We start from the raw sequence: 13,068 nt of genomic DNA, 5'->3' as shown, positions 1-13,068 counted from the left end.
CAAGTGAAATATTTAATATGATTAAGATGTCATTTAACATGAAAATACAATTTGATCTGAACAGAAAAATACATAAGTTCTAAAACTTTCAGAAGAAGATATGAAATTAATCTAGGATTTACTAGAATTTACTTGGCCTTTCTAAATATAAATTACGTCTTTCCTAAGGACTTTCATCTATGTCATTCTTTCCTCAAATTTATTAACAGATCATGGATCTTATAAGGGTGAATTTTAAATAAATGTAAAATATATTTTATGACATTCATATTCACTTCATTTTTCTGTGAAAATAAGTGTTTAGGGGAGGTGGCTAATATAGATTTTAAAATTAATTACAAGAGAAAAATGTTTGTTAAAAATTACAATTCATGGAAGATATGGTATAAAAATTGAATATGCTTTTATTCATAGCAGTGTTTAAATGCATTTATAAAAATCTTTTCAAATACAGATTGATAGTAATGATTCTACCTAGCAATAAAAAGGTTTATTTCCCGTGTTGTCCTAATTCTGTTGGTAAATAACCTATCATCAGATACATTGTTGTTTTCTAAATGTTGAACAAGTTTTCACAGGCTTTGTGATCTCCTTGAGTCATAATTGCTATACTTCTTTTTTTTTAATATTTGGTATTATTGCAAATCTCAAATTTGTGGTATCTCAGTTTCAGGCTTTATCCTTCATATCTTATTTTTGTCTCAGCCATCATCAAACACAAATATTTCTGTTCCAAAGTCTGATTAGTTGACTCATATGCTCCTTAGCAGCCCTATGGCCATTTAAAATTGGTTTTTAATAAATATACTTTTTAATTTTTCATTCCAGTGAAGAACTGGCTCCCATATATCTGTGTTTTCTGGAAAATATATTTTGGAAACAAGAATCAAGTTCATCTCCCTGTTTGTACTAGCAGCCAACTTGGAGTCTATGCCATGCCACAAACATGCACTGGAAAATTACACATTCCCAGAAGCCTATTTAAAGTGTTTAAAAAACCAAATATTTTAAAACAGTATTTTCCAGGCGTGTTTTCATCACTATGAAATTTATTCTTTCCCTGATAGTGATAACTTCATCCGATCTGCACAAGCATGGAGAGATATGGGTAGTTCCCAATACGGATCATGTGTGTACAAGATTTTTCTTTGTGTGAGTACAAAGCTGCTTTTAACATTCAACATCTGTCCATTCTAAGCCTTTTTCCCCATGTTCCTTCCAATAGCTGTAAATGAAGTAGATAAAAGATGTTTCTTCCTAATTCTTTAAAGCAGGGGTCCTCAAACTACGGCCCGTGGGCCAGATACGGCCCCCCAGGGTCCTCAATCCAGCCCCTGGTATTTACAGAACCCCCCCGCGCCCCCTGCCGGGGTTTGGAGGGGGGGAACCAAGCAGCCGCAGATGACTGCCTGCCACTTCATCCACGCTGGCCCCCTGGTTAAAAAGTTTGAGGACCCCTGCTTTAAAGTATCACTTCATTTTTTATATATCTCTGTATTTTTGTTAAGAAATACATGTATAAGTTAGTGACAAAGTTTTAGTAGATGTTTAGTTATAGAATAAATTAATGGAGAGTTACTGATTTTTCCCACTCAATAGCATTACAGTAAGTCTATCCATATATTGTAAAAAATCTCTTCTATTTGGATGTATGTTTTAAAGCTGAGGTATTTGTTAAAGGCTTCCTGTCTATGATGTGAGCATTTCCCCTCTCACCTATGACTTGTAATTATATATCAGCATAGATTTCATCCCTGCAAAGAGAATCATGCAGACCAGTTGGAGGAGCATGCTGACTTCAGATTGACCAGCACTGGGGTTTTCAGTGCTCAGGACTGTTTTATCCATGCAAATCCTTAATACAGGTGATTTCTCATAAGGAGAAAACCCCTGGAGGTTGTTGTGGTGTCACCACTAAGTGGAGGCCCACTTGTGACAGTTTGGGTGCTGCAGGCATTGTGATACATTGTGCATGCTTTGGCACCAGCCTCACATAGGGTGGTCTGGGAGCAGCTGCAGAAACAGCCTTTTCCTTTATATCTCCAGTAAGAGGGAAGCTGCTAACATGCCTTGGTGGGCCAGGTGCTGGCAGAAGTCCCCTTTGGGTCCTAGTGAGTTATTCAACCTCAGGGTTTTGATGACAATGGCAGCCCTACCACCCTTCACTCTAGATTTTAGGATCTGCATATAACAGTGAAGTGCAACAGAGCATTTTAATAGAAAATGTTAACATATGGAATAAACACTCTTGATTATTGAATGAAACAGTTTTGGATGTGTTTAATAAAACACTAATTTGATTTTCTGTACTTTTTTTTTAGTTATGAAGATGGTCAAGTGGGTGATACAAGTATAAATACACAGGAACCAAGCATTCATAAAGAGATTCTTCGAGTCATTGGCAATCAAACTGCTACTGGTTAAAAAGGCCACTCTTATTTAATTGATGTGAATTCGAAGCCTTCCTCTGTCTCAAAGCTGGATTTTGAACTGAAGAAGATGCAAAAACTAATTTATTGTTATTATTCTAAGCAAATTAACCCTTTGAATACTTAATGCTTTCTTACTTGGTATTTCTTATCTCATCAAAATACCTGAGATGGTATGAATTAGCAACTGTAGGGGTGCAAAGTCTATTAATATACTACACTAATAATAATTAAACAGGCATTTGGATTGTTCACAATAAACAGACTTTAAAAAGGAGCTTTCTGCTGTTATTTTTATATTAAACTTCAATTGGAGGTTTTAGTACTGTACACTAGTATTTTAAGTTTAGAATGACTTAATTATAAGCAAGAGAGAAGATTTTATAGCGGAGCACCTGTATCATGCATGATACTTTGCAATAAGTAACTATTTCATATTTAAACACAATAAGAGGTTATCTGGAACATGTCAAATTAAAGAGATTGGTTACCTGCAGATATCTTTGATTTTTTTACACAGATGCAGCTAGGATTTAGAATCAAAGGTTAAAATAACAGTACATTTTTGATGCAATGAGTGAAACAAAGCAAAAAGTAATGACTGATGGTGTATGTTTAGTTTTCTTTATCTTCTCTGGAAAAACTGTCTTATCCAGGGGTCCTCAAACTTTTTAACCAGGGGGCCTGTGTGGATGAAGTGGCAGGCAGTCATCTGTGGCTGCTTGGTTTCCCCCCCAACCCCTGGCGGGGGGGGGGGGCGGCAGAGGGGTTCTGTAAATACCGGGGGCCGGATTGAGGACCCTGGGGGGCCGTATCCGGCCCGCAGGCCATAGTTTGAGGACCCCTGGTTTTATCCATTAAGTAGCTCAGTTGCATTTTTTAATTATACAAGCCTAGCAAACATCTGAAAACCTGAAGCTGTTAACTTCCTTTTTACAAATTTGGTTTTTATATACTAGAATTTACAGTTTCTTCAGATCAACAAGGTTCTTTAATGTTTTCATCTTAACTTCAGTGAGACTTCTCTGGTTAAATTTAGCCACATATTTAAAAGTACCTGCTGAATTAGGGCTTTTACATGACTGATTTTTCATACATCAGAAAATGCAAACAAATGCAACATTTTGCTGATTTTTCTCTTGGTGAAATATTTTTAAAAATTTATTCCTAAGGGAAAACAAAACAAATCAAATCAAATCTTATCTTTCTGTCCTTTAACAACTTTTTTCCAAGTGAGCATGATGGCAACACCAGTCTCCAAGGCATAAATCACACAAATATGGAAAGGATTTCAACTTACACATCTGTGCAATTATTACAGGCCACCTCAGAAAGTAAAAATAGATTGAAACCTCTATTATGTTATTTTCATAATAAAGATACTGAAGAGCCAAATAACAGTACAACAGAGCACAGGCTGGTGTTTGTTTCTTTTAAACAGAACTGCATTAGATATGCAATAATGGGTGATTCCTTCTTTCTGCACTCCCTTATTCCTTACTGTAATTAAAGTACCCCGCAAGTAAAATAGTGTTATTGGGTCCAGGAGCACATACTTGGAGATTTATTTTAGCATTCCAGACTTATTTGGTGGAGACCTCAGTTTTTTACATTGACTTGTAAACCCTATCCTGTTTGCGAATCCCAATTTTGCTATTGAATTTATGTTGACTTTCACCCCCATTTGGTGGACCCCTAACTTGCGTACCACTGTAATTGTTATCTTTTGTGTTGGGACACAGGTTAACTTCTTGAAACAAAGAAGATTCCTGTAATTTATCTATGTAAGGACTGCCTTAGGTTGTATAACTGCACAAAATCAGCATAATTCAGAAGTGGAGCTGAAACCCTGTAACGATCATGTCTCCATAATTTGTCCTGCCTTATGTGTCTGAATCACTATGTTTTGCAGAACAGAAAGAAACTAGGAAGCAAGGCCACAAAGATATCTTACATTAAATTGCTTGGCTGATAGTCCACCACTCTGGGAGGCTTCCTCAAAAAACTAGGAGAAATGAAAGATGACTATGAGTGAACTGGAGAAGCCAAGTTATCAGTCATCTTCCCTGTCTCCTCAAGCTGCAGCAGGGTCACAAGTGAACACCTTGTAGGAAAAAACCTGGAATGTATCTATGGCGGCAAGTCAGGCTTTGTTTGCACAGTGGTGTCATGATACTGGCCATGCATGGTGCCATCATAAGTACAACCACTGGAAATAGGAGGGAAAATACAACTCTGCCAAATTTTAAGATTGCTCCAAGGATTGGTTTAAATGGATGAGCAGAAGTAAGGGACGATGTGAAGGAAAGCAGGGCTCTGAGGAGGCCTTGCTGTTGTAAGGTGCTCACTTCAGGTCCCACCCAGTGCATGGCAGGAAAAAGGAGTGGGAGAACAAAGCTGCAGTGTGGGGAGAGCACAGCACATTGGCAGCACCGTGTCTGGGGCAACTGAGCCACCTGAGGAGGTGTTATGGTGTAGGGGACAGTGCAAGGACACAAGCCCAGAGTTACACAGAAACAGAAATGGAATTAAACCAAAATTCACTTGCTACACAGTAACTCAGTCACCTTTTTTCTTTAGCCAAAATAGTAACAGGAAACTTCTTCTAAGTTGTTATATTATCTGCAGGTGAGCATGAGTTTTAAGATCATTCCTTTAATAAAGTATTGGTTCTCATAATTTTTAAAAGGTGAAGGGAAAGAGGGAGGTTCTTTGGGGGTCTGTTACTCAAAAATAAATAGCCCTTTTATAGCAAACTTCAAAATTGAAGCAAAGACTTTATCACCAAGAACTGGAATGAAAAAGCCTGAGAAGGAGATTTTCTTTGAAGGATTTTTCCCTAGTGGTTTTTTACAAGGGTAGAAGTTGTATATTGCCAAATTCTTCCAAATAGTTATAGTTGCATGGATTCCAGGGCATGAAAAATAAAAAGCCAGGCTCATCTGAGCAAAGGCCCTGTGTTATCCGTAAAGCCCTTGCATTTCCATTCCTCTGTTATCATCCACACATTGGTGAGAGAGCAATCTTTATAACTCCTGCAGTAAAGATGTAGGCTTTTCACAAACAGCTTTTAATCACAGAGAGAAAATAGAGCCCCAGGCTCTACTACCTTTCTTGGTAGAAATCTCCATGAAGCCATAGATATCTAGCTGTGACCATGTCCAGCACAGAGCAACCGAGAGAATTCTTGGGAAAGAACTTTCTAACTTCTTCCTACATCCCACAACAAATTACAAGCCCTCAAATGGGGAAGTTTTGATGGAAAAATTATGTTAATATCTTAATATTGTACCCTAATTATAAATTGCCATTTTTATATTTCTATGACTACTTTAAACATTGAGAAAGGAATCAAAAAAGATGCTTTTAAACCTTTCTTGAAATTCAGGCAGATATTAAGCATTCAAGGGGTTAAACAATTTGAGTTATCTTCTATGTTATGAATCAGCATAGCTCTTTTCTTCAGCAGTGCTACACTGCTGTACTACTACACTGAGTCTTTGGCTCTGTATTACTTACCATAAAATGGCCAGTTTGTGTAATATTCTGTTTAACAGGAGCTAGTCAATTGCACCGGTATGGTTTATGCTTGTATTTTTCTATAAAGTCCTTGAAAAACTGTTATTGACGCTGTATAATTTTAATATTATAGCTGTTGGTTCTAAAAATACATCTGAAGAATAATCAATGCTAAGATTATGCTTTTGTTAATACAAATGTAAGATCACTCCAAATGAAGACTTTGTGCTTCAGTCAATTATACTTTGCTTACAAACCACTTCCTACTGCGGAAATAATTAGCATATTTCCAACATGGATGAGTACAAAGTACAAAAAAAAAGGGACAACTGAATGAAGAGATTCATGATTTAAAAAGAAACACTAAAAAAAACCCCTAAACAAATATAAACACATTATCTAGTTACCTAAGCGTTATATTAATTTAGATGGATTTCTTTTTGGCTCTGGAAAATGTAAGTCAAATACAAAGAATACTTGTCATGACTGGCAGGGAAGTAACTACAGGAGCAAAAGCACTCTGTAATCAGCATTTTCACAACATATAGGTTTGGGTCTGATCCTGTGTTGTGCTGAACACCCATTGGAGGTGCTGAGGGTTAGGCCCTTGAACAAACATTAAGTGTTTTTTGGTACTAGTCATTCCTCACTCTCATGGTAAGTTTTTTAAAAGCCTCTGATGCAAAGGCCTATTGCAGATGGGATTAGTGTACAGACTCCTGTGCATTGCCTGGCCTGTAAGCCTGGGCAGGATCTAGCAAAACTGAGCTGCTTGGTTGCATGAGGGTGGAACAGCAGCTATGGTAGTGAAGGTGAGGGGGAGAAGGGTCTGGGAGGACCCCCGGGGCTGGAAGGGGCCTGGAAGACTGGGCCTAGCCTTGCCACGCTCCTGCAGGCATCACGCAACCCCTCCACCCATCACACAGCCCCTCCACCGGCTACTGCCACTGGGCAGCATGCCAGGAACACTGCAGTGCAGTGACCTGGCTAGCACTGGCTGCATTTCCACTTGTCTCTTGGGGCACATAGGGTTCTGCGATGCTTTATTTTCAGAACTGAGTTGTTAATTTGGTGTCCTGTACAATTTAATCATTAAAAACTCTACCTCAAGGTGAAAGATGAGCCTGTTGACTAAACTAAGCAAGGTTTCTTGTTTAGAGAGAGGTTAAAATATGTGTAGGGCTGAAAGTTGTTCAAAATGTATGAGTCTAGTCAGACCAGGCTGTAATAATAATCAAATTTGTTCATTAAAGCAATCAGGAGTGGGGGGAAACTTGTGCTTCAGAATGGGATAAAATTGGGAAGATTTACTTGAAACAAAGCAGTGTTCTGCAAGCACAGTGTCATATAAAATGCACAAGAATGTCACCAGTACTTTGAATTTCCAGATTTGGTTTTGGAAACTTTAGGTCTGAAAGTGCTGAGCTCCTTTGTCTTTCCTTGGATGGCAGTTTCTTACTCTGCTCACAGGCTGAAGCAACAGCCACAGAAAATAGAAGATGGAATAAAATACATTGAACTGCTGTTTTGTGTAACAAACTTAATATTTGATTGTGTGTTCCTGTTAAGTTTTTGTCTGCCACAGAATAGCTATGATGTAAATTACTACCCATTGCACTTTGCATTGGGATTTTGTATACAGTATGTCATACTAGGTAAGACTTTTGTAAGGAAAAAAAAAGAATTCAAGTAGTTTTTAGATGACCATATCCTGTTTAAGAATAAATTACATTAAACATTTACCAGCAAGTCAGTAAAAATAGTCCTTATACACAGACATTCAATATAATTTAATGTTCTAAAAATATATTTTAAATTTACCCAGTACGTATTGTATCTTTGAATTTTAAAAAGTAGCCATTCCTTTATGTAAAAACATAAGATGCCTGTTTCTTTTAACTCTACAGCCTTTTTTCCTCCAAATAAATTTATTTATTTATTGTGCACAGGACAAATAGCAACCTGCTATTTTGCCTATAGTGCCTTAGAGTTATTACAAATACTTAACAAAATATACATAATGTAAATACTGCCAGAAGGTCACTAAGGCCAAATATTTTCTCTATTCACTTTTTACTGCACTTGCTTTCTATTGCTATTTAAGCCTCTTTTATCCAACTTTGTAACAGTTATAAGGTTGTAGCCAATGTAAATATTTACTTTCAATAAATCAGATTTTTTTCAACAAATACTGTGCATTTGGGCAGTATTTTGAGAACTCTGTTCGAAGTTAAAACAGTCATCTAAGAATTAAACTGAGTCTGAAGCAGTTTCTTGATTTTTGCTAATCTCAACAACATGTAAAGGTTATGACTTGCTTTTACACATATTACTGGAGTAATTTTTTTCTGCAGTGATCTTTTTAAAAATACTTAGATGAACTGTAAAACCAGATTTCCATGCTGTTTTTATCTGAATGGGTTACATGACTAGTTTGAAACAGAGATACTGGAATGAAAGCAGTATTTTGCAAGTACAGTATCATATAAAATGCATAAGAATGTTTCAAGATGCATTTTATAATTGCTTTTAAAAAAAAAGTCCTCTGTCTCTTTTCCTGTAGAATTTGTTTTATTATGAAAACATAGTAAATATATGAAGAACCATGTCATACTTTAATATGGGTATGCATATCTGCAGCTCATAAAATATGCAGACATTTGTGGGACTGGTTATTCAGTGAGTATACTATTTTTTTTACTGCCTATGAGCACATTTTAATTATATGGGTCGATATTAACTTGTATCTTTTGAAAGTTTTAGCTTTTGTTTTTTAAAATGTATTGTTTACTGCAGATTTTGGATTGGAAAAGTGATACTATTATTTTGAATGCTGTTAAGTATTTTACACAAATATAACTATAGGAGAGAGGAAAAAATGCATGGTTGCTACCCTAAATGACTAATAATTTGCCTTTGATTGGAGTCTACAAGCTGGAGCTTGAATTCTATAATGGAAGAGAGATTCCATATATTTGGAGACCCTAAGGTTGGAAGAAATAGCAACTTCTAAGCTTGCAAGCCAAGAGTTGAATCAGTGGTGAAATCTCATTCCACTGAAATCAGTACTCACAGATAGCAGGAGGGACAGAATTTGTACCAGCTTTGGCTTAACTGCTACTCCATTTCCAAATTGCTGCATTGCAAGCTCTCTGAATATGCATCAATAGTCAATTTTCCATTGAGAAGCTTTATGGCATATTGTATTCACCTATTGAACAGTTCAATGTGGGACCCAAGAGATTAATAATCCAAATGTTAATTGACAGCAATACAAAATTATTGGAATGGACCAGAGCTGCTTTCAAATGCACACATTGCCTTTTTCACAGGAGGAAGAACAGAAAATCTGCTAAGAAAAGATCTTATAGCCATTGGAAAGAGTACATGCTGTATTCATTAAACTGTGTTTTCACACTTGGCCAACATCTTTTTTGCTAATTACTGTGCAGTGCAGATTGCAGCAAATAATTTTGCACAGGTCACACAGCTGAGGCCCCCTCCAAGGGAAATCTGTCCACCTGAAATATAGTGAGGCTGCTTAAAAATAGCTGCAGTAAATGAATGAAGCCAATAGTAGCTGAGGCCACAACTTTGCTATGTCCCAGCTCTCAGCACAGTGCAAGCTCTTTAGTTACTAGTGAGAAGAAATCTTAAAGAGTATAACAAAAGCTTACTTTAGGGCTCAGTGCCTTGCAAAAGCTTAGTGTCAAAAGAGGTGAAAAAGAGGAACAGCATGTGAAAAAAAAAACCCACCACAGTAGTTTTTAAATTGGCTTTTTTTATTAGCCCACATAATAGCTCCCTCGGGATGATTTTCTTAAATGTGGCAAACATTTTCCATTCACATTTGAGGGAGAGAAGTGTAATTCAACACAAGGAAATTGAAGCCTCTGGACATAAGACCCTTTCAGTAGCAGCATTGAATATAGCAAGCCCCTGTACAAGGTGTCAGCTATTGGATTTCAGCCAGAAAACTGTCCTTTTGCAAATTGCTGAAGTAGTGGGAATAACACTAGTGGCAGGAAGAGAGACTGCTGCAGAAGCACAAGCAGCACAAGTCTCAATAGATCATGTCTGGAAAAAGATACAGGAACTTCTGGCTTAAGATTTGCTCATTAAAAGCCAGAGCTTATCATCAGCAAAGCAATTTAAATTTGTAACTTTTAAAGAGAAAGCTTTCCATTGTTTGGGAGAAACAAGGGGAAAAAAAGTTATTTTTCTTCAACTTGCTGTCCTGTAGCTGTATAGCTCAGTCTCACAGCATGCTTGGGGCAATATCCCACTATACTTGCATGTAGCAGGCTTACTTAAAGCATTAGCAACTTTCTTACAGCTCTTGGGCAGAATGAAGAATGGATCACTTAGCCAACATTTCCTTGGAGCATGTTGCGGCGTATGAAGGCACGGACTCAGGTTGTGGTGCAACCAGAGATGTTTTCTTGTGCAAAGAAGGTCATATTTCTATCTCTGAGCCTGGATACAAATTCCAGCTGTATGTTACACCAGGCTCAGGGCAGAAGCTGTTCATGCAGTTACATAGCCATATATGGTTATAAACAGGCAAAGACCTTTTGGCCAGATAAACATGTTTTTCTTTCTTTCTTCCTTCATAAGACCCAGCTGTTTTCTTACTTCCCATTGGTAACGATCAGACAGTCTCCATCCTCTTCTCTCACACCTGTCTCATATTTAATTACATATTCTGATGGAGTCTGTACAGGTAAAACAGTCCAGAAAGGGAATAGGTGGTTGATATTTTCCTTGCTGGTTTTCAACTCTGATCAAATTATTCTTCCCATGTGAGCTGTTGAACAGTTTTTCTGACTGTTTAAGAAAAAAAAATTATTCCCTCCTTCTCTCCTAGACAAATAGCTTGGAGGTTGGGAGGATTTCAGCCCATAATCGTCTACCAAGGTTAATTTAGTATGAAGAATTTTGAGGATAAGAGGAGTCAGAATCCAAGGTAATTTTAAATATATATTTAGATGTACATAGAGATATATTTAAATTTAACCCCATACAACACACAACCTCTCTTATCCTGAGTGACCACCATAAGAGATCATGTTCATGGACTAAATGAACTCAATAGACATTTTGTGGACATTTGTGGATATTTTTACAGGGGTGCTCCATAGACTAGGGGAATGATATCTGTGTACTATATAAAAGGATAGGAAGGGTGATGGTTGTTAGTGAGGTTGTATTGGAAAATGCAGCATGATGTAAATGCTATTTTGTTGAAATAGCCAAGTTGCCTCCCTGAGATGACCACCCTGAAGTACGAGTACTGAATTTTACTTGTTTTGACTCAAGTGTGCACCTCACAGGAATTTAAGAGTTGGAGTTTGTAGAAACTAACGAGTTGCCTCCCTGAGACGACCACTCTGCCTTTTAGATATGAATGACAAAAAGACTGTCCCCAAAGGCAAAGATGTGTTGTACAACTTCTTAGAGAAACATAATGCTTGCCCCTCTGTGCTGGGCACAGACTGGGCACAGAAAAATTGGTATAATTTGCAAAGTGTGACCGACTGAATCAGTGCTTTCCAAAAGGATGCAAGGCTTCGGTATGGAAAAGGAAAAACAATTATTCGTGCTGTATTGGGTGCTAGCCTAGTCACTGCTGTGTAGGCCAGAGAACAACAACGCATAGTAGAATCCCAAATCATCCAGTCTTTACAAGACCTGGTCCAGTCCTTGCAAGGGCAAGTAGAGAACTTAAAGGGACAACTGAAAGAGGAAAGAACCCAGCAAATTATTTACAATCTGCTTTGAAAGAGCAATTCCTCACAGGTGAGGGCAGTTCTCCGCTCCCTGAAAAAAATATTGAATATCCCAGTAATAAATTAGAGGAAGCAAAATCAAAGTTGGACAAACTGGATGTCCCCACCTGTTCTCTGCAGCCCTTGGTCAAGACTGAATTTAAATATGAGGATGATGCCCATGAATTTCCTCGAACTACTACTAAAGAAGCTCCATATTCTGCTACTGAATTGGCTAAATTGAAAAAAGAGTTCAGCTGGACTCCTAAGGAGTCAGAGATGGAATATGTTTGGAGAGTGTCGTTGTCTGGGGGGGATCAGATATTGTTGAGCAAAAAGGAAGCCAAGGGCTATTGGGGGCCAGGAGTGTTCCTAACCACTGGCAACTACTGTGCACCCTGGTCCCTGACCCAAAGATCAGCCTGTTGGGCTGGGGGTCATAACCCTTTGGAAAAGGGGGGATGCCCTTGCTATTATGGGGACAGTTGACCAACTAGTAGAAAACGTACAGAAGGCAGCATGTCTGCAAATGATGTATGACCAGGAGCTTAGACCTAAGCAGGAATCCCCAATGATACAGGTCGACCCAGAATGAATGACTTTTCGCATAAGGGGCTTCCCTGACTCCTTAAAAGCAATTGGTATTGAATTACAGGGGAAAATAGAGGTGATGTCCCAGGGTAAAAGGACTATCACTGCATTAGAAGGGATAGTGACCCCTAATCACAAACCCCAGGAAAAGAAAATGTGGACTTGGGGAGAAGTTGCTCAAGAATTAATAAATTATGAATGTAAATACGGCTGTCACCACTCCATCCACCAAAATGGACCCAAAAGGGTTAAGGCGCACAGAATTGAAACTTTCCCCACAAACAGCTAACAATAAAAGGATGTCTCCTGTAGCATCACCAAGTGGGAGAGAGAAAGGACACAGACAAAAGGGTCTGTGGACCATGGGGTGGTGGAAAGGTATTCCCCAAGATCTTATGAATGGGTTGCTGACTGACAAATTGGAGAAGCTGGTGTTAGGATGGCCTGAAAGTCCACTGGTTAAGAATGAGAATCCTGTTCCTAGTGCCCCCTTACTGAAGCCAACCACATCCCCTAGGCCAATGGGAAACTAATGCCTTCGCCCCCTTGTAGTGAGCAGGGCAGTGAAGGGTGGCTTCACATTAGGCAGCTCACTGAAAATCACTGAGGTGATTTATTAATTACTTGTTTTGTGGAACCTAAGTTGGTACCAATAACATTCCTGGTAGATACTGGAGCCCAAATTTCGGCTATTAAAACTGAAGATGCAGCACAAAGCAGCATAACTTTGTCTAAGCGGCATATGTTTGTTGCAGATGCTT

The 13,068-nt window shown here is 38.2% G+C and overlaps 1 protein-coding gene and 1 pseudogene across 1 annotated transcript in view; both read left to right on the top strand.

Annotated features, from left to right (window-relative positions):
* LOC129782999 (protein mono-ADP-ribosyltransferase PARP8-like) overlaps positions 1 to 2,706 on the top strand; it is a 160,692-nt gene extending 157,986 nt beyond the window's left edge. The window contains exons 25-26 of the mRNA XM_055792595.1: positions 1,068 to 1,152; positions 2,322 to 2,706. Of these exons, the coding sequence (XP_055648570.1) occupies positions 1,068 to 1,152; positions 2,322 to 2,424 (188 nt within the window). The 3' untranslated portion in view covers positions 2,425 to 2,706. The remainder of the gene's footprint in view (positions 1 to 1,067; positions 1,153 to 2,321) is intronic.
* An 8,645-nt stretch (positions 2,707 to 11,351) lies between these two features.
* Positions 11,352 to 12,840, top strand: LOC129783055 (uncharacterized; annotated as a pseudogene).
* The last annotated feature ends 228 nt before the right edge of the window (positions 12,841 to 13,068 follow it).

The sequence above is a fragment of the Falco peregrinus genome, chromosome W (genome assembly GCF_023634155.1).
Source record: "Falco peregrinus isolate bFalPer1 chromosome W, bFalPer1.pri, whole genome shotgun sequence".
In the NCBI taxonomy this organism is placed as follows: Eukaryota; Metazoa; Chordata; class Aves; order Falconiformes; family Falconidae; genus Falco; species Falco peregrinus.
This window is presented reverse-complemented; position numbering and strand designations above follow the sequence as displayed.